General features: G+C 55.2%; 2 protein-coding genes across 5 annotated transcripts in view; one reads left to right on the top strand and one right to left on the bottom strand.

Moving 5' to 3' along the window:
- OPA3 (outer mitochondrial membrane lipid metabolism regulator OPA3) overlaps positions 1 to 5,288 on the top strand; it is a 62,052-nt gene extending 56,764 nt beyond the window's left edge. The window contains exon 3 of the mRNA XM_045202889.2: positions 3,676 to 5,288. Coding sequence (XP_045058824.1) covers positions 3,676 to 4,088 — 413 coding nt within the window. The 3' untranslated portion in view covers positions 4,089 to 5,288. The remainder of the gene's footprint in view (positions 1 to 3,675) is intronic.
- Positions 5,289 to 5,569: 281 nt separating this feature from the next.
- Positions 5,570 to 21,032, bottom strand: VASP (vasodilator stimulated phosphoprotein). 4 transcript variants are annotated; one of them, XM_024569534.4, is made up of 13 exons: positions 20,608 to 21,032; positions 13,918 to 14,089; positions 13,669 to 13,834; positions 12,258 to 12,363; positions 11,721 to 11,764; positions 11,358 to 11,599; positions 11,104 to 11,201; positions 10,037 to 10,088; positions 9,834 to 9,870; positions 9,571 to 9,616; positions 9,328 to 9,421; positions 8,738 to 8,795; positions 5,570 to 6,390 (listed from the first exon to the last, which is right to left on the bottom strand). In XM_024569534.4, exons 1-13 carry the CDS (start codon positions 20,610 to 20,612, stop codon positions 6,353 to 6,355), a joined length of 1,158 nt encoding a protein of 385 aa, XP_024425302.2. In that variant the 5' UTR covers positions 20,613 to 21,032; the 3' UTR covers positions 5,570 to 6,352. The 4 variants fall into 4 exon arrangements, with proteins under 4 accessions (XP_024425302.2, XP_024425303.2, XP_024425300.2 ...); XM_024569535.4 differs by having other exon boundaries at positions 9,834 to 9,867; XM_024569532.4 differs by having other exon boundaries at positions 11,104 to 11,204; positions 20,608 to 21,022.
- Positions 21,033 to 21,338: the final 306 nt, after the last annotated feature.

Below are 21,338 nucleotides of genomic sequence, written 5' to 3'. Positions count from 1 at the left end.
CACTTACTCTGTCTCATCCCGAGTTTTTTCCAAAGCAGCTTTCTTGAGGTGTCAGTGACACAAGTATAACGTACGTATAGAAAGCGTATACTTTGATATAATTTGGTTCTGACATATAGGTCAAACCACCACCAACCACCCTGAAGACAGTGAACACATCTCATTGCCCCCCAGCTTCCTTGAGCCCCTCTGTGCAGCCCCTCCCCTCTCTCCCTGAGCGACCGTGGACGGGCCGGAGGAGGACACTGGGTCATTCCCGCACACTTGTTTTGCTCTTCGGCCTCTTGCAGTGAGTGGGAGCAAAGTTCTGGCCGAGTGTGGGTGCCTGACCGTTGGTACAGTCATGGGACAATAATTATAATTGCCGATTCCCCCAGCTGCCACGAGTGAAACTCCCGTGGAGGAGGCTGGAGAAGTGGCTGGACAACGTTGGCTCACAGGGTTATGAAAACTTTTCACTGAAAGGCAGCGCACCTGAACCAAAGGGAGCAAGCCCTAAAGGACAGTTCAACACACCCCTGGAAGGGACAGGGAACAGGACAAAAGTAACCCTCCGAAGCCCCACTGGGCCCTCACTCTGACACCAACTGCAAGTTCAGGGTTCCCCCAAACAATCTCCAGTTTCAATCACTTGGTAGAAGGACTCACAGGACTCACTGATTGCTACAGAGTTTTTTTTACTTTATTTCTTTTAAGAAACATTTGCATTTCTTTAAAAGGTTTTACTTATTTATTTTTAGAGAGGGGGGAAGGAGAAAGAGAGGGAGAGAAACATCAATGTGTGGTTGCCTCTCAGGCACCCCGTACTGGGGACCTGGCCCGCAACCCAGGCATGTGCCCTGACTGGGAATCGAACCAGCGACCCTTTGGTTCACAGGCCTGTGCTCAATCCACTGAGCTACACCAGCCAAGGCTAATTATTAACAGTGTGGTTTTTTAAAAGATTTTATTTATTTATTTTTACAGAGAGGGTAAAGGAGAAGGAGAGAGGGAGAGAAACATCAATGTGAGAGAGAAACATTGATCAGTTGCCTATTGCCTGACTGGGGACCAAAATTGCCCCAGTTGCCTGACTGGGGACTGAACCTGCAATGCAGACATGTGCCTTGACAGGGAATTGAACCGGCAACCTTTTGCTTTGCAGAAGGACGCCCAACCAACCGAGCCACACTGGTCAGGGTTCCCTGTTACTGTTCATTACCGAGAGAGGATATAGATTCAAATCAGCCAAGGGAAGAGGAGCACGGGGCAGAATCCTGGAGTTCCCAGTGTGAGCGAGCTCCCGTTGAACCAGTGGAATGGTGGGCAGCGTAACTTCTCCCAGCAGCACTGAGAGACGGGTGCATGGAACACTGCCAACCAGGAAGCTCACCCAAGCCACGTTCTCCAGGCTTTTCAGTGGGGGTGGGTCCCACAGACAAGGTTTGGGAACCACGTGGCCAACCTTAGTTTCCAGCCCCTCCAGGGGTGGAGCAGATACCATGTGGTCACCACAAATCACCCTGCTAGTGTCCATTATCTGGACGGTCCAAGGCCCCAAGTAAACAGACAGTCTTCTTAGACAGGACATTCCAAGGACTTAAAGACTTCCTCTCAGGACCCAAGGGTAAAGGCCAGGCCCCTATTATAGGGTAAGGTTAACCCTTTACCGCACAGACAAGAAAAATTCTCAGGACTAAGGAGAGAAACGAGGTTCAGAGAAAAGTATGAAATGATGGAAACAAGAGAAACCCCTTCCCAAGCCCACCCTGGTGTGATGTCAGTGCCACAGGGGGGGCAAAGGACCCTGCCCAGGACTCATGATGCCACCAGGTCTCCCAACTTCTGCAGTGTTTTTTAAAGATTTTATTTATTTATTTTTAGAGAGCAGGCAAAGGGAGGGAGAAAGAGGGAGAGAAACATCAGTGTGTGATTACCTCTCGCACGCCCCCTACTGGGGACCTGGGCGGCAACCCAGGCATGTGCCCTGGCTGGGAAACCAACCAGTGACCCTTTGGTTCACAGGCCCATGCTCAATCCACTGAGCCACACCAGATGGAGCTTCTGAGGAGTTTTGAGCCTGTAATTCTGGGCCTAGAAATTATCATTTATTCTAGTGTGAAAGTGGACAAAGAATAGTAAAACCCTTATTAATAACCTCAAAGAAACATCTTAAGCCCTGGTTGGTGTGGCTCAGTGGGTTGGTTGAGTGCCGGCCTTGGAACCAAGGGGTTGAGGAATTGTAGGTTCGGTTCCCCGTCAGGGCACATGCCTGGGTTGTGGGCCGGGTCCCTGGGTGGGGGTGTATGACCGGCAACTGTTTCTCTCTTGCACAGCGATGTTACTGTTCCGTACAGGTGCACATGTCAGGAAGTTGAGGCAATAGGCATGTTACTTAAAATAATTTAGAATTATTATATTTGTTACCAATCAATAGAAACAAACTAAAAATCACTTGCAAACCTTGGGAGGATATAGAATATGTGTTTAATTTCACACAAGTGGGGATGGCAGTGGGAAGTCAAGTCACAATATTTGTAGAGATTCGATTTAGTAAATCAAGAACTAGAGGAATAAGCTGGTAATTTAGCATTATAGGGTTAATGTGGAAAAAATCAATGCACAAAAGATCAAAAGGTGCTCTGCAGCCCTGGCTGTGGACTGCACGATCCTGAGCACCAGCCTGCGAAGCAAAGGGTCAGTGGTTCGGTTCCGGTCCGAGCACAGGCCTGGGTTGTGGGCCAGGTCCCCGGTGGGGGGCACACGAGAGGCAACCACACATCAATGTTTCTCTCCCTCTCTTTCTCTCTCCCTTCTTCTCTCCCTAAAAATAAATACAATCTTAACAACAACAAAAAAGATTTTCTGTATAGAGTGGGGGTGGGGAGATGGACTCCCTTCATCTTACACTCCTTTTGTGAAGTCTAACTAATCCCCCCCTTAGTTGTTCTTCTTCCAACTTAGGGGAAGAAAACATAATTAGATCAGCCTGGCTGTCGCGGAGGTTGGCTGGAAGGGTATATGATGCTTTTAGGAATTCATCTCTCATTGAGCCCGAAAAGGCTCATTATTTTCTCCAGCAGCTCATGTATCGAGGGTGAATATTAATTATTACTGGAGTGAGTCAGGCTTCAGCATCAGCTCTGTGAGTGCTGCATTTATCAGCGATGACTAATGCTGGTCATCACTCATCTGAATGAGTGATTAGGCACAGAAGTCGTTGGAGCTGAGCTGCTCAAGCCCTCGGCTCCTTCCCAAACCACAGTGGGCACACACTTCAGGAGCGAACTGCCACCTCCTCCTTCTGGGGCAGCGGGAAGGTGCTTGTCTGGCCCTGAAGTGGGGAGGTGTGAGGGGAAAAAGGGAAAAATTTACTTCTGCTCTGGATTGTCACCTCGGAACCTCTCCTCCGAGGCAGCGTTTCTCATTCTCAGCCGCTCGCCAGAATCTTCTGGACACTTTCAAAGGATGCCTTCCGGGGCACCCCAGCCCCAGTAACTAACAGCATTCCGAGTGCGAGGCCTGGAGCACCGTCATCTTCTTTGCACGAGAGGCTTCTCAATGGCGCTCACTCCCAACGACAGCAATGCTGGCTGCCTTTCCCCATCCTTCCCAGTGGGGCATCAAGGAGTTGAGGGTTGGGGCTGGCAGGGGGCTCCGCAGCAAAGGATCGCTGACCCCCCTCTTCCCCCACAGTGTACCACTGGGCGGAGATGCGGGCCAAGATGAGCATCATGGGCTTCAATGCTGAAGCCGTGAAGCCGCTGAACGAGGAGGCGGCCGCAGAGCTGGGCGCCCAGCTTCTGGGCGAGGCCACCATCTTCATCGTGGCCTGCAGCTGCCTAGTGCTGGAGTACTGGCGCCAAAAGTCGCAGCACCGCCGCAAGAAGAGGCAGCAGCGCATCGCCTGGGACTCGATGCGAGACCAGGTGGACCACCTGGCGCTGGTGCTGGAGGCGCTGCAGATGCAGGTGCAGCAGGCGGCGGCACCGCCCGCGCTGGAGGAGCTGCGGAAGCAGATGCAAGAGGTGCGAGCCCAGCTCTGCATCCAAGACCAAGATGGGGACGAGCCCTCCTCGCCCCAGGCGCAACCCACGCCTGAGGAATAGGAAGCAGCAGGGCCCTGGTCTTGGACGTGACTCCTCCAACATGGCTTTCTGTCCGCCCTGTCCCTTCCTGAACCGGTCTAACCAACCCCACCCAGTCCCTTTAGAAGCAGAACGGACCCTACACTGGGGCTGATCTAACCAGGCTTTTGGTCACTCCCCCCACTTGATGGGCCAGCAGGACACACCCAGCTAACACTCACCCATCACTCACAACCCCACCTACCTGAGGAGCGGTCCTTCCCCAGGACACCGGAACCCTCGTGGCCCCTTCTTTGACCATTGTAATGAAATGCAGACACTTATGTCTGCCTCACCTTAGGGGAGTGGGGAGGTGGCGGGGAGAAACACAGTGGGGGAATGCTGGGACGTTTTAGCCCCAGTGAGTCGCCCTGTGGCGCCAGACTTTAGTCTACCATTGGTACTTCTGCTGGCGTCCCCTCTCCTTCAGGGGCTCATTCCAATGGAAACACCGCCGTCGCCACCCCCAATCTGTGGCACAACCCATTGGAAAGGCCGTGCAGGGTCCTCCCAGGCAGTCCCACCAGATGCCTCCTTCCCCCACTTCCGGTGACTCTTATAGCAGGACGTAGCACCCTGGGCTGGAAGAAGTGGTGCTGCCTGGGGCGGAACGGTTGTTTCAGTCAGAGCCCGTTTACCAGTGGTTCTGGACAGCTGCTGTCCCTCCCCAGCATCCTCCCCTGAGGGCGGCTCACAGGGACCCGCCTGCTACCCCCCCGCCCCCACGGGTAACTGTCGTGACCCCCATCTTCCTGCGCTTCCAAGTACTCAGGGATCCCCTTTCTTGCCTTTGGACTGGTCCCCCAGGATCCCCAACCTCCTTCACGCAAAAGCTTCTTCCACGGGACCACTGGCCCCTCGGCCCTCGTTTTCCACCCCCACCCAAAGGGGATATTCCACCAGGCAGTGTTAGCTCCGTGACCTAACCCCTGCCAACCCACGGAACCACCGAAAGGGGTGTGTATGAGCTCTGTGACTTCCGAACTCTACCTTTTAGACTGTCAATGTTTTATAATTAAAGGAGCTCTGGGGTAAAGGAGTCACCTTAATGTGTCTGAGAACCATGGTGGACATCGGCAAAATGGCTACAGAGGTCATTAAAATGAGAAGCTGGGAGGGTTCTGACGGGAAGGGGGCAGAGAGCCATCCTATGAGTCCTTTCCCAGATGTGAAAGCCAAGGACTTTCCCCAGGCCACACAGTCTGTTGAGGGACCCAGCCAGACTTTCTATGAGGTGGTGAGTTGGTTGGCACTGGGGGAGGAGGGGAGAGAAAGGAGTGAGGATGCTGCCTGGTAAGGAGTGTGGAGAGGGAGGGAGGTCTGTTGAGAGGGCAAGAGAGAAGGCAGAGCCTGAAGGAACTGGGACACGTGGGAAGAAGGAAGAGGAGGGGCAGGTAGATTGCTGGGGAGGGGGAGGGCACACCCCATCCTCCTCAGAAGGGCCCTTCAAATCACTCAAGATCTTAGCATTTATAAAAACCGGCAGATTTATTCTGCAGGGGCCCATTTTCAAGAAGCTAAAGGTGAAGGTGGGAGAGGGGAGCTTGCTTCCCCTTTTTCTTTCTCCCTCATCTTATTTGCCCTAAGCAGGTAAAAATGGCCTGGACCCCAAAACCTACCCCCCAAAAAACAAAAAAACTGAGGTTCCAAAAAGTTACAGCATCTTAATTCCTCATAGAAAAGGGGAAGGAGCCAAAGGGAAGGGATGTTCCTGGGGTCAGGGGAGGTGCCCCCAGCCTGGTGGGACATCCCCCCTTAAATAGCTGCCCTAAATGGAACAAGCCTTGGGCTATGGCATTTAAAAACTCCCCACACCCCATTTATCAAAACCAAAGAGAAAAAAATTTCCCTCCCCCCAAAACCTAAATATATATATATTTTTTTTTCTTAAAAAACAAAAATTCGAAGGCATTAAGCGTTAAAGTGAAATCTAGAACAAGGGAATGTGAAATTCCCTTCTCCCTTGCCTCTCACTGTGGGGTTAATGGGTATATCCCCCTGCAAAGGAACCCGCCCCAAGGGGATGGCAGAGGGGAAGGACCGGAGGGAGCAAAAGGTGGGGGCCTCCCCAGCCAATCAGCAGCCAGTGTGGGCGGGGGCATGACAGAAGCCACATCCCCTCGGGAGTGGGGAAGCCGCATTCCTGTGTATTCTTCAGCCAGTTCCGAGTTTAGTTGAGGCAGGGAAAGCAGGGTGACAGGCGGGGTGTGCAGAAAGGAGAAACACGCTCTTCTGGGGCCCTGTGGTCAGGGGGAACCCCTCTTCCTCAGCTCCTGGACAAAGGCTGGAAGGAAACAAAGGGCAGAGGTCAGGGGCAGAGCCTCTTCCCCCTTCCCTTCCAAAACAGGGCTCTTTCCAAGGGACAGGATGCCTCCAAAGTAAATGTTTAAAAAACATCTCTGAATTCCGGTCAAGATGGAGACATAGGTAGACACGCTTTGCCTCCTCCCACAACCACAGACAGAATTACAACTCTATCCCAAAACAAATAATGACCACAACTATCAGAAAATCGAGCTGTACAGAAGTCCCACAACCAAGGATTTAAAGAAGCCACGCTCATCCAGACAGGTAGAAGGGGCAGAGTGGCAGAGATGGGTGGAGAGGCGCAGAGAGGCAGCGAGTGGGTGGTGCCACACTCACAGGTGGTGGTGGATAAAAACTGAGAGGGGTACCTTGGGAGGCAGTGATCCCCGTCCGAGGCCAGACCACACGGCACTGGGCCCAGGGTTCCAGTGCCAGAAAGATAAATCCCCATAACTTCTGGCTGAAAACCAGTGGGGGTTGAGGCAGTGGAAGAAACTGCTGGATTTTCAGGAGAGTCCATTTAAAGGGCCTGCACGGACTTAGAATGTGGGCAAATCCACCCACTCTAGGATTCACCACCAGGGCAACAGCTGGAAGGGCGCCAGTCACATGCGGGAAGTGGGTGAAGTGACTGGCAATGAGAGCGAGTGCCAGGCAAACCTCCAGAAGCCAGGCAGAGTTGTCTGCTCTCCGAGACCTCCCTGCACACAGAGCCACAAACCAGTGAAGCAGGTTGCCCCGTCCTGGCCATTACCTAAGGCTCCGCCCCACACAATTTATAGGTGCCTTTTTTAAGACAGGTAGTTAAAGCAGCGCTACCTAATAAACAGAAACAAACACAGGGAGGCTGCCAATTTGAGGAGTCAAAGAAATATGGCCCAAATGAAAGAATAGACAAAACCCCAGAAAAAGAACTAAATGAAACAGAGATAACCAACCTATCAGATGCAGAGTTGAAAACACTGATGACCAGGATGCTCAGAGACCTCACTGAATACGGCAACAACACGAGGGAAGAAATGAAGGTTACACTAAGTGACATGAAGAGAAATCTACAGGGAACCAACAGTGGAGAGGTTGAAGCCGAGAATCAAGTCAACAAGTTGGAACACAAGGAAGGAAAAAACATTCAATCAGAATAGCAGAAAGAAAAAAGGATTTAAAAAAAATGAGGATATGCTTAGGAACCTCTGGGACAACTTTAAACATACCAACATCCAAATCATACAGGTGCCAGAAGGAGAAGAGGAAGAGGAAGAAACTGAAAACTTTATTAGAAAAATAATGAAAGAAAACTTCCCTAATTTGATGAAAGAAATACACATGCAAGTCCAGGAAGCACAGAGAGTCCCAAACAAGATGGATCCAAAGAGGTCCACACCAAGGCACACCATAATTAAAATGCCAAAGGTTGCCCTGGCTGGTGTGGCTCAGTGGATTGAGTGCCGGCCTGTGAACCAAGAGGTCGCTGGTTTGATTCCTGGTCAGGGCACATGCCTGGGTTGTGGGCCAGGTCCCCAGTTGGGGGTGTGCAGGAGGCAACTGAAACTCTCCCACATTGATGTTTCTCTCCTTCTCTTTCTCCCTCCCTTCCCCTCTCTCTAAAAGTAAGTAAGTAAATAAATAAATAAATGCCAAAGGTCAAAGATAAAAGAGAGAATCTTAAAAGCAGCAAAAGGAGACAGTTACCTACAAAGAAGTTCCCATAAGACTATCAGCTGACTTCTCAAAAGAAACTTTGCAGGCAAGAAGGGACTGGCAAGAAGTATTCCAAGTGATGAGAAGCAAAGACCTACAGCCTAGATCACTCTATCCAGCAATGGAAGGGCAGAGAAAATGCTTCCCAGATAAGGTAAAGCTAAAGGAGTTCATCCTCACCAACCCATTATTACGTGAAATGTTAAAAGGACTTATTTAAGGAAAAAAAGATCAAAACTATGAACATTAAAAGAGCAACAAATTGTCAACAACTGAATCCAAAAAAAACAAACTAAGCAAACAACCAAAACAGGAACAGAATCACAGAAATGGAGATCACATGGAGGATTATCAGCAGGAGTGGGGGGAATGGGGGAAAAGGTACCGGGAATAAGAAGCATAAATGGTAGGTACAAAATAGACAGGGGGGAGGGTAAGAATAGTATGGGAAATGGAGAAGCCAAAGAACTTATATGTACGACCCATGGACATGAACTAAAAGGGGGGGGTATTGCAGGAGGGAAGGGGGATACTGGGTGGAGGGGGTCAACAGGAAGAAAAATTGGGTCAACTGTAATAGCAAAACCAATAAAATATATTTAAACAAAAAAAAAAAAACACCTCACCTTCAATTATTTCCTCTTTCACTTTCTGCAATTCCTTCCTCACCTCTTCCAGAAGCTCCTGAAAATGATCGGGTGCAACCAATCAGGAAGGGTGCAAGGACTTGCAGATCCTAATCTCCCCTTTCTTAGTGACTGAAGAGCTACACACACACACCATGACATCACTGACAAGGCCACAGAGGGCCTGGAGAATTCTAGAGAATTCTGGATACTTAGAAGCCAGAAGAAAAGTACTGGAGAACATCCAGTACCGGGGTTGGCAAATACAGTCCCGTCCGCTGCCAACTCCAACTGGTGATGGATGTCTGGGGCCTGCGTGCCTGAAGGAACTCTGGGCACCCATCAGAAATGTGTGCAGTGACAGATTAGTAAGGTCTGTCAAGGGCACTGCAAAGGGGGGTTGTGGATGAGACAGACATGTCATCCCTGACCCAATCAAATCTCCTCATTCCACAGACTAGAGAGCTGAGTGTTTCTGATGCCTTTGCTAGAGTCACCAGGCAGGTCAGTGGCAGAGTGTAGATCCAGATCTCCTCTCTTCCCGGGGCTCCTTTCTAGCCCCCAGCCTGCCCCCCAGTGCCCTCCCCTACCTGCTTCACCCTTTCCAGGTCTGACTCAACATCACCGGAGCTGGGTGTAGAGGGGTGGGCCTCGGAAGTGGTCACTGAAGAAGATGACTTCATCCTGGGGCAGGCGGGGTGGTTTGGGACGGAAATGAGGTTAAAGAGGGCCTGCCTCCCCTGCCTCCCATTCAAGGAACATCCTGTTCCTCCCTACAGATTCGGCCAATCCAACTACTTTGGGCAGGTGGGGCCCCAGCATTGATGGCCCACCTTGGCAAGGTTGTGCTGTTTTTCTCCCAGGGTCTCCGCACAGGTTCTGGGGGACAGGCAACAAGTCAGAAAGATAAGGGACAAAGAATGCCCCACCTCAATCTTTCTCCCAAAGCCTTATCAGCCCCTGTTCAAAGAACAGTCTCAAGAGACTGCAGTCTCCAGCATTCTTTGCACAGACCCTCTCAAGAGTATGCTTTCTGTGTGAGGACAAGGCATCCTGGGACTTGTAGTCCTTGCGGCTAGCCTGGGCTTTCACTCACCACTGTGGGCTGGGACTCTGGCCTCTGGCTCCTCCTGCTGGCGGGAAATTAAAAAAAGTGTCATGAGCCTGTCCCTGCCTCACCTTTGCTCATTTCCCTCTTCCAGGGTCAATCCAGCCCAATGGGGTCACACCACCTCCCCAGTATCCCTGCCAGAACGGTACAGCCTAAGGTGTATACAGCAGGAAGCGCCCCTAACTCACATTGGCAGATTCATCCTTGGTGGGTTTCTCTCCAACTAGTGTGGCTTTCCTTCTGCAGGAGGGAAAGGCAAAAACACATGGCTTCAGCCCTCCCTCAGCCACTCAACAACTCCCCTTCCCAGAGTTCTAAAGAGGTAGATTCCAGAGTAGAGTTATGGAATGTGTGAAAGCTGAGAACATTTAGTTTTAGAAGTTCAAGAGCGTGAAAGCCCTGGCTGAGTAGCTTAGTTGGTTAGAGCATATTCTGACAATGCCAAAGTTGTGGGTTCGATCCCCGGTCAGGGAACATACAAGAATCAACCAATGAATGCGTGAATGAGTGGAACAACAAATCTATCTTTTTCTCTCTCTCTCTCAAATCAATAAATTTTTTAAAAAAGTTAGAGAATACTATTCTTGAATTTGAGGTGGGGGGTTTACAATTCTCACATTTGGGAATCACAAAATCCTAAGGGCGTAGGGCTCTATCTTAGATGCTGGGATTCTAGGAACCTGAGTTTCCAGATTCTGAGACAGAAAGTAATTAATTAATTAGTTACTTATTTATTCCTCACCCAAGAATACGTTTATGGATTTTAGAGAGAAGGGAGGCAGCGGGGTAGAGAGGGGGAGAAAGGGAGAGAGAGAGAGAAAGAAACATTTCTGTGAGACAGAAACAGACCGGTTGCCTCCTGTATGCACCCCAAGTGGGGACTGAACCCACAACCCAGGAACGTGCCCTGACCAGGAATCGAACCCACAACCTCTTGGTGTATGGGATGACACTCCAATCAACCCAGCCACCCAACCAGGGCTGAGGCAGAAATTTCCAAGGTCCTAGAATTTGGAACATTCTGGATGCTCCCAGGTGGCTGCAAACCTGAGCCATCTCAGGAGAACGCAGTCGTCAGCATTCTGTCCCAAACCTGGCTACCAAAGGGGGAACGTTCATCCAAAGAAACAAGAAAACGGGACTCTGGGTCCCCCCCAACCCGGGCTCTGCTGGCCCAGGTGATCACTGCTGGTCTGGGGGGCTGTCCGGGGTTTCCCAGGGGCACACAGCGCTCCAGCCTCAAGCTCGGGCTCACCTCCGGGCCAGCATGGCGTTCATCTCTTCCATGAGCCCCCCACCTGTGCTTCGACTGCTCTCGGCTTTGGGGGCTGGGGGCCCCCCTGAGGCCTCCTCCTGCTGGAGAAATTACAAAGAGGAGGGGGTTTTACAGGCGGGCCTCCTGGCCTCCTAGCCCCTCCTGTGATGCTCTCAGGCAATTCTGGCCTCATTTCCCATTATTCCATCAGGGCCCCAGTCTCCCCACACCCTGCCATGTCTGGCCCCCCTCACCTTGCTGACTTTCCTGAGTTTGGCTCCAGCAATGGCTGCGGCCAGGCCGGGGGCCCCAGTCCCGCCACCACTGGGGCCTGATGATGTGGGGAGAGGGGGTGGAGGGGGTGGGCCTCCCCCTGCTCCATGCCCTGCAGCTGAGACCCCGGATGGGGGCAGGCCAGGGGGTGGGGGAGGACCTGGAGGAGGGGGAGGTCCTGGAGGCGGGGGCGGTCCCCCAGCTGGGGGAGCAGGTGGCCCTCCTGAAACAGACACAGAAAAGGGGGTTGCTGATAGAGAAGCCTCATTCTTTGCTATCCAGCTGGCCCACCCCCTCGTCTGGGGAGGGCCCCTCACTCCCTCCCCAGCCCTGTGAACAGTCACCTGCATTGGAGACCCTGCGCTCCCGCTCCACGTGCTCTGGCTGCCTGAGGAGGGAAGACGGAGCCGCCGTCACTGAGGGCCCTGAGGACGGCCAGCAACCCTTGGTCTCTCTCTCTCAGATGTCCAGTCGGGCTGCTCCTGATCCCTACCCGGCTTCCTTCCCCAGGCGCCCAGGAAAGGGCGGGGGGCTGGAGGGGCAGGGTGAGACCAAGATGCAAGCATTCTAGTCCTCAGACTATCAGAAACATTTAAATCACTAAACGCCCAACATGCTTCAAACAACCAAATTTTGGACTCTGAGACTCTGGAGTGGGGGTGGGGCGGGATTTGAAGGGTCAGTAGACCCTGCAATTCCAGGAGTCAGGAGTCTCTGAAAGCTGTCAATGTCTATTCCTCCCATGCCCCCTCCCCCCCTTTCTGGAGTTGAAACATTTTGGAAACTGAAGGTTGGAGAGGTCTGAATTCTAGGAGTCAGGGCTGTGGAACATCCCAGAACTCTGGCAGTGGCAAGGTTCCCCACGCAGGGACTGGCCCCACCTTTTCTGATGCTCCACCTCCTCTGGGGAGGGCCCATTCTGGACAGACCAGGTGGCAGGTGCGGCGGGTGGCTGTGAGGGTGGCGGCGGCGCTGGAGGCCCACCTCCTGGAAGGTGAGAGTAGAAAAAGGCGATGAATCATCCCTGGAACCGCGCCCCACCTCTTGGCACTTTCCCTCGGCTCTCCCAGGGCTCTCAGCCGTCCTCCAGACGTGCTCACTTCCTTCTTCCTCAGGACCCTGACGCTCCAGGCCAGGGTGTGGGCACCCGCACCAACTTCTCAGATGAGGGTCAGCACCAGCTTCCCTTAACTGAGCTGATACGAGGTGGGTGCTGGGGTGCTGGCCAGATGGCAGGTGGGATAACCCAGGCCCAAGGGGGGCAGTTACTTGCGCCAAGTCCTGCAGACGTGAGTTTGCAGGAACAAGAATGACTGAGGCTGAATCCAACATCTACTGTAAACCACTGTCCCAGCCACTCAGGCCCTGAGCCTGAGAACCCTGGGAAGGCTGAGAGCCCGCTCCTCACCCACCCCCAAGGCCTGTGGCTCCCATGGACCCAAACCACCCCCCATATTCTTCGCTGTGCCTCCAGATGAGTGAGCCCCTCCCACAGGCACTGAAGTGGCTGTAGGAAGCAAACACTTGGGCCATTTGGGGATTTGAGGTTCACTGCAGCAGTGACCCCAGACCCTGGCACACGCACCTGGCACTACCAGGGAGCTTGTTTGAACTGCAGAGGCTCAGGCCCCCCCTCAGCCCCACTGAACTGGAATCTGCATTTTACCCAGAGGTCCAGACGATTCACGAGCACATTCAAGTTAAGAACTACTGCCTGGAGATTTTTTAATTTCGATGTCTAAAAACAAAATTTATGGCCACATAAGTCAGTACAATGGTTACCTGGCAAAGGGCACGGAGGGAGCCTTCCGAGGGCTGGAAATAGCTACATTTTGTCTGGGAGGCGGTCAGTCACACGGGAGTGGACCGAGTAAAAATTCATGGGGCCTACTGTACCCGCAGGAATCGGGTATACAAGGGGCACACAGGAGCCCGCACAAATTCCTCAGAATAGCCCTGGCTGGTGTGGCTCAATGGATGGAGTGCCAGCCTGTGAACTGAAAGGTCGCCGGTTCGATTCCCAGTCAGGGCACATGGCTGGGTGGTGGGACAAGAGGCAATTGATCGATGTATCTTCTCACACATTGATGTTTCTCTCCCTCTTTCTCCCTCCCTCTTTCTCCCTCCCTTCCCCTCTCTAAAAATAAGTAAAACATATATTTTTTAAAATCCTTAGAATGACTGTCCACAGTCACAGCAGCCATGCATTAGCCCCGTTTTCAGAGGAGTATGGGGAGGAGAGGCCCCAGGCCGGGCAGGGCACGGCGGCCCCCTCAGCCCACCATGTCTGACCTTCCAAGGCCTCTAGGGCACTGGCCATGCCTGCGGCGAACTGTGCGGCATCCTCCTTGCTGCTGAAGTTGAGGCCCCAGACCTGGCGGGCGTCGCGCCACTGGTGGAAGTTGGGGGTGGCCTGGTTATACTTGAGACCCCGCATGATGGAACAGTTGATGACCACCTGGCAGGAGGGGAAATGTGGGTGAGGGTGGGGTGCAGGCGTGGGGGTGCAGCCCTCGGAGGCGGAGGCAGAGGGGGCCTCACCTGCTGGTCTGGCTGCATCTTCCGGCCGACCACCCGGAAGGAATTGGCTGTGGGGTTGTGGTAGATCTGGACTCGGCTGAAGGCCTGGGGGCCTGTGCCCGCAGGCAGCCACCGCTTGTTGCCGTCATCGTAAAGCATCACAGTGGCCCGGCTGGAGCAGATAACCGACTCACTGCCAGGAAGTGGGGAGAGGGGGAAAGGGGCTGGTCAGTCACGGGGGGGGGGGGGGGGGGGGCACCCCACCCCCAGGGGCTGGTTCCCCTGGGAGATGCAGGGATGGCATGGCATGAGAGGGAGAGAGAAAAACACAGAAAGGCGGGCAGACAGGAGAGACAGACGCAAACTGGGGGAGTGAGACAGGCGAGGAAAGAGAGGGCAGGCAGCCGGGGAGAAAGACGGAGAGGAAGTCAGACAGACAGGCAGACTGGAAGGGACAAACGTACAGACTGAGGAGCAGGGAGAGGTCAGAGGAGAGTCAGATCGACCAAGTGGGCAGTGGCAGGTGAGGGAAAGGTGAGGGGGCACAGGTGGAAAGATGGGGGGTGGAGAACAACACAGACAAGAGAGATAGAGAGACGGACAGAGTCAGAGTTGCCAGGAAGTGCAGAGTGGGAGCCGGAGGGGGTGGCACTGGGATCCAGCCCCTGCCTGGTGCTCCTGCAGCCTCAGTTTCCCTATTTCTGCCAGAGCGCTGGGACCTCTGCTCCCCACCCCCACTCCCTGCTCAGGTCGGAGGAGGAAGCTGAGGCCTAGGGAGGGGAAGGGTGAGGCCTGCAGCAAGCTGGGGAGCAATGCTACCCCTTAGCTCACAGGGGGCAAGCACAAGGCCTGCCTGCGGGCCCAATCCGGCCCTCCACCTTGTTTCTACCTGGTGGCAGCGCCGAGCTCCTAAAGTTACATTCAGCCCTTTGAAGGCAACCTCGAGGCTGATGTGGCCCCCTGTGAAAATGAGTTTGACAGCCCTGTCTTAACTTCTCCTATTCCTGCCCCCCAACACCGCCCACCCCCAGGGCTGTAAGGCCCATGCCTTGCTCAGTGACCCAGTCGGCCCCGGCCTCCACCCTCAAGTGCAGGAGGCAGTCTAGTCACCAGACAGGGACAACCCACGGCCAAGCCCAGGGGTGCCCAGGAGCATCTTCCCTGGTCTGGGAGTCACAGAGGACTTCTGGAGCAAGGGACATCTGACTCAGCCTTGGGGGGAGGGGTAGAGAGAGTTCAGGATCTGGTATCTACAAATCTGGGTTCAAATCCCTGCTAAGCCACGTATTCCACGTGACTCAAGCAGGCGACCCTCCCACGTGAGAACCGCAAGAGGGGGAAATGACAGTCCCCCCTCCCAGGACCGGTAGAGCAGATGAGTCTAGGCACATAGAGCAGAGCACCTGGCCTAGGGCCTGTCATGTGTGGAGCACTTGGTAACTGTCACCGTCCCTTTCCCAGGTGCCCTCAATGTCCAGGATCCCTCCAGACCCCCCAGCAGTCCTTCGGGGGTGGATCAATCTCCCCTCCCCCAATGAGGAAACTCAGACTCCCAGACAGGAAGTGACTTGCTCAAGGTCACACACAGACCAGAGGGAAGCACTAGTCGCCACCCCACCCCCACTCTCCTTTTCCTGAAAAGAGGAAGTTGGTGGTCAGAGGTTTCCGGGGAGAGAAATCACACCCCGAAATGGCTCTGCCTCTAGCAGGCCTGGGGGCTGGGGCCTGACACAGACTGAAAGACAGGACAGGGAAAGCCCCTCCGCAGAGCCAGCTCTGGGTTCCTAGGCCTGGAAGCTGAGCCCCGGACATCCCCAAGTTTACATAACGTGGCACCGCCTTAGGAGGCGCTTCCGCTGGCCAGGCACCCTAAGGCCTCTCTTTACTCATTTTATTCTCGCTGCAGCGCTTCGAGATGGGCACTATTTCTTCCTCAGTTTGCAAGTGAGGACTGCGAAAGGAAGCCCAGAGAGGTCACAGAGCTGCCAACAAGCAGCAGAGTAAGGATCTGCCCCCAGGCCACCTGGCTCGCAGGTCCACACAGTCTTAACCACCAGGGACTGCCGGGCCCTCCCCAAACACCAGGTGCTGTTCCCAGACAAGCACAGCCTCAGGGGCCATTTCTGGCTCCCACTGCCCCTGGCACGGCAGGGTTAAGGCCTTGCCCACACCTGCCACCTGCCCCCCAGGGCAGACTCTGGCCAGGCGCCTGCCCCACCCTGGCTGCACTTTGCTCTCCCAAGCTGCCCTGCCCTGGAGGCTCAGGCCTGGCCTAAGGGCGCCTGCGGCTGGGTAGCCCCAGGCTGGTCCTGCCCCTCTCCCAGCCGCAGTGTCCCCCTTACAGAAGGATCCAGTTAAAACACCAGTCAGAAGGCATCCCTCCTCTTCTCGGAAGCTCCCCTGGCTAGGGCAGAAAGAAAGCCAGGAGCGCTGTGTGGCTTCCATGATCTCTCTGATCTCTGATCTCATCCCTTCCCTTCCCCCACCTTGCTGTTCCAGCCCCTCCGGCCTCCAAGCTGCTGCTTCTACAGGCCAGCGCATTCCGGCCACCGGCCTAAGCATTTATTCTTCCTCAACCTGCCTGGGTCCTCACTTCCCCCAGGTCTCCGCTTGGTGGTCACCTCTTCCTCTGACCACCAGAAGAGTTCCTCTCCCTCTCACCGCACATCCCACCTGACAGACCCCCGCCTCCCCCACCAAAGTGTCAGGACCACGAGGGAAGGGATCTGTATCCTTACTGCTCACTGCTGTGTCCCCAGAACCTAGAATGGTACCTAGCACATACTAGGTGCTCGGGCGTTGTCAAATTAGCCATCTATAAAAAAGGAACACTTAGCAATGGCAGCTGATGGTGACTCGTTAGCCTGTGTCCCAGACACTGTTCCTGGTACTGAGCTCCAATTGCCACAGAGCCCCTTGCAATGACCTCACGGGAGGGACTCTGGTCCCTACCCTTTGTACAGATGAGGAACCATGGGCACAGAGAGCTGAAGACACTTGCCCTGGGTCACACAGCAAGTAGGGCAGAGGGGCTCACATGTGAAACCAAGTCCGCCCCAGTTCTTAACCTCATTGAAAGGCAAGGAAACAGTGAAGCTGAAATCTGAAAAAGCCAAGGTCTACAGTGGTGTGTATCAGAGGTTTTAAAAAAAAAATAGGTGGGGAGATTATAAACACATCCGCACACGGTGGTGGCGGACTTCTCAGGGCGGTGAGGGGCTCCGAGGGCGAGCCAGGGCACCTGAGGAGGGGTCGCACTGTCTACTGTTTAGAACCGCTTGGTTATTTCTTTTCCTTTTTTCCCACCATGGGCTGGTGTATCACCTATAAAAAAAAACCTCATTCATTACTTAAGTTCAAAAAATAAGACTATAAACCTGGCAAAACCTGCCATGGAAAATCCCACAGCCAGGAAGCTGGGGAGTGAGGTTCACATGGGGTCGGCCCGACTCCAGGGTCTCGCAGGGTCTTGCAGAAGAGAGCCTGAATCCCTGGCCAGCCCAGGACCCACCCTTCTGCACAAGTCCCTGGATTCTGGAAAACTCGAGCATGCCGTGGATGAGAGAGGGTTCAAGGCAACCCCTTGCTGTGTGCCTTCCCCGTTCGGAGCCTCTGTTTCCAGCCCAGAAAACCATAACTCATTGGTTCCTTGTAAGGGTTCCAAGAGATAAGAAAAGCCCTAAAGCTCAGGACTTGGAATTTGGCACATTTTCCATACAAGGCAGCTGAGAGTCAAAACAAGGGGAGAGAGCTTCTCATCACCGGAGGCAATCAAGCATAGTCATTCTGGTTTACTCAACCTTCCAGGTTAGAGGCTTGCCCTTCCCTTTACCCCTCACTCCCATCCTAAGACTTACCCTCTAGCTTCCTTAAACCACAAAACCTGAGATCCACATTCCCCCCATGCACACGCAAGCTTTCCAGACTACAAACCTTTGAAACAACCCTGCGAAGGGAACCAAATCTAGTGTCTGTGGGACTCTTGCAGGCTCAGGCCAGTCCACCCTCCCTGACCGGCGTCAGTTTCCCACAAGCCAGCGAGGGGAAAGGCTCCCCCTCTGGGGCTCTCCTCTCCTGTCTCCACTCTGTTCGTCAGTAGCACAGTGGAAGCGCATGACCTACGTATTCTTAACAAGATCATCAGAGGTTTTATTTTCCTCTTTCTTTAATAGCATAATACTCTGGAGACAGCCCTGAGTTCAAATGCAGGCTTGCCCATTTCCAAACTCTTAGGCAAGCTGCTTCATTCATCCTGGCCTCAGTTTTCCCATCTGTAAACTGGGACCGGGGTGGGGGCCCAGGTATGACAGTATCAATCTCTTAGACTTGCTGTGAGGATTGAACGGACTCAGGCACCTGGGACAGTGCCCACACAAAGGAGATGCTTGATCCAATGGTCTTTTAGGTTTTTAATAAAATTAATAACAGCAATTACTATTATGAGAAGAGGCAAGAAATGGACTCAACTTCTCCTTTGGGGGTCCCTCCTCCCGCCCTGGGCCTCAGACCTCTGCCCAGCTGCCCAGCTTTCCCGGAATCCCAGCTCAGAGTCCCAGGCACAGCACTCAGCAAATATTTGTCAAACTGGGAGAAAGAGAACTGTTATCTTGTAATTTTCCATCTTAACATCCTCTCTTCCGACTGCCCCCATCCAAAGCTGCCAGAAGTCCGAGGATCCCAGTGCGGTCCCCTACCCTCCCTCAACATTGCCCGGGAACTTCTGAGGCATCTTGCGCCAGGCCTTTCTCCCTCTGAGCCTCAGTTTCCCTAGCTGGGTACAGGGGGCGTGGGTCGATGTGAATCTTAGCTGCCTTTGGAGAAGAGGCCCAGACCAGGATGTCGGGTGTGGTCATTGACAGGGAAGACCCCTCAGGAAGTGTTAGTAACCCCCTGGGGGACAGCCAACTGCTCCACTTCTGCCGGCCCCCCACGAGGTCGGGGCCGTTTGGCCCTGACCATTAGTAGGGGGCCCGTGGGAGGGCTGGGGCCTCTGGCCTGGGCTTGGGGGTGGGGGTGGGAGGCCGGCCCAGACACAGCTCCTGCCCTTTTACGGTCTCAGTGAGTGAAGCAGCACTAACTCGGACATCCGCCATCCGCCTTCCACGGTGCCTGGGACCGGAAACGTGGGGAGGGGGGCCAGGGGCAAGGGGTGTGGCTGGGGCCGGTGGGAGAGGAGACTCCCCCGGAAAGAGGGTGAAGGAAGAGAGCCTGGCTCCCGAAAACTGCCATCTCCCCAGAACAGGCCTGGAAGGGCTATCGCTGTAGGGGGGGAAAGGGGAGGCAGGAAGTCTCGAGGGTGTCTGTGGGTGCCCCTTGCTCCAAACTTTCCAACCGTCCGTTTCCCATCAGAATGCACAAATGAGGGAGGTGGGTTATAAGAAGGACCGGCCCCCCGATGTCAGAGGGCAGGGGTACGGAGAATGCGGAGGCAGTGGGAGGATGTGGGCACCACGGGGTTAATCCCCAGCTGTCCCCAGGGGCCTCCCCCTCCAGCCGGGGTCTTCGGGGCAGGAAGTCCCTGAGAGAGTGGAGGAAGGGAGATAGTATTGTCAGGCTCAGGCCACTCGGGAGAGATTATGGGGGTGTCATGGGAGGCGAGAGTGGGGGGAGATCCAGTCGGGTCCCCGAGCCCGCACCGGCCCTGCCCTCAGGTGAGCCCAGGAGTTTTGAGGGAGGATCCCTTGGGTCCCTTGAACCCCCCTCCCAGGATTAAATTCCTGGGCAGAGAGCTGGAACCATCTGGGAAGCCCGGGTCCCAAGGGGCAAGGGCTATGACCTTGACGCTTCCAGCGCGCCCCTTCTCCAACCCCCCCAGTTCCGACGGCGGGAGGGGAGGGCGCCGAGAGAGGGGGAGGCGCGGCGCTGGGGCAGCAGCCGGCCCTCGGCGCCCCTGCCCCGCCCTCCCCCCCAACACCAGCTGTCTCGACAGGTGAGTCAGGAAGACAAAGGCCCCCCCACACCCCCAGCTGCCGCGCCCCCTCGCTCCCCGGGCCGCGCAGGTGGGGGAGAGGGGCCGCCCTTCTGGCCAGCGGCCGGGGAGCCGCCCTCGGCCTCGAGCGCCCGCTCGGTCCGGTCGTGAGCAGACGGTGGGTCGGGAGCGGCGGGGGATGGGAGTGCCGCCCACGCCCTCGAGGCTGCGTCAGGGTCCGTCCGCACCCACCTCCCCCGAGGACGGGAACCCCCCACCCCGTGCAGGGGCTTAAGTGTCTCGAAGTTGAAGAGGAGCGAGGTCCCCCAAGGACAGATTCTCCCGCGTCGCGTAACCTGGAACCCCGCAAACCAGGGTCCGGGTTTCCATCCCGCCCCCAGGCGCCAGGGGCCGCCCAGCCGGCCCCCACTGCCCCTCTAGGAGCCCGAGTTGAGATCCGAGGGGGGCGGGGGTCCCGAGCCCTGCCTCAATCCCGGCCCCCCTGCGGGGAGTGTCTGCCAACTTGGAGGTTCTCTGAAAAAGTCTTTTAAAAATTCGGGAGTCCTCGGAACGCCCCCAAATGTGAGGGGTCCCAGGAGAACCTCCCTGGCACCACCCGGGAGCTGGGGAGTCAGGGGGAAATGGCCAACATTTGGGGCTCATCCGAGAGGGTCCGGCCTCCAGTCCGAGGCCCCCGGCGCCCGGTCCCCGAATCCCAGCCCCGAGCGCGCTGGGGGGAGGGGACAAAGGCGGGGCGGCGAGCGGCGCCGGGGTGGAAGGGTCTGGAGGCGTCCGAGGCTCACCTCATGGCTGCTCCGCGGGCGGGCGGCGTACCCACAGGGCGGGTGCTCCCGGGGCGCCCCTCGCTCGAGGTTCAGGGGTTCGGGGTCGGCTCCAGGTTCCGCTCAATCTCCCCCGGGGTCCCGCCCCATAGAGTCCGGCTTCCTGGGGAAAACGTGGACGGGGCCGACGCGGGTACCGAGGCGCCTCTTCCCTCCGGGGGGGTGTGATCGGGGTCCCAGCGGCAGGAAGGGGGTGCGGCGTCCCCTCCGCGGCGCGCCCCCTCGGCCGGCGGCGGCTGCACTGGTACTCTTACTACTGTACTTCTCTTCGCTACATTTCGTTCCAAAATTCCACTCCCCGCACCCACAATTCCCCGCGCCTTAAAGGGGCCGCGAGCCAGTCAGGGCGGTGAGGGGTGCGGTAGAGGGCGCTTAAAAGGGCGACGCGGAACCCTTGGCCCTCTGTCCCTCTCGTCCCCAACGTTATTGCCTGGGTGTGTATGCCGGGGGGCACCCTCCCCTTAGGGGGGGAAGCCTGGGGGAAGGGGGAGGGGTCCTTTCTTGACACCTAGTTCTCTCCCATGATGCGAATCCTTAGAGGTATCTCAATGCAGACACAATTTGTTCCCACCCTCCCTATCGATTTCTCCATTTCTTTATATTCTGCTCGATTTGGGGAGGGGGCGAGGAGGACCCTCTGGTTGAGCATGAATTCGCTCAAATTTTCTCTCTAAATCCTCCCCTTTGACCCC

Source organism: Desmodus rotundus, chromosome 12 (assembly GCF_022682495.2).
Source record: "Desmodus rotundus isolate HL8 chromosome 12, HLdesRot8A.1, whole genome shotgun sequence".
Taxonomy (NCBI): domain Eukaryota; kingdom Metazoa; phylum Chordata; class Mammalia; order Chiroptera; family Phyllostomidae; genus Desmodus; species Desmodus rotundus.
This window is presented reverse-complemented; position numbering and strand designations above follow the sequence as displayed.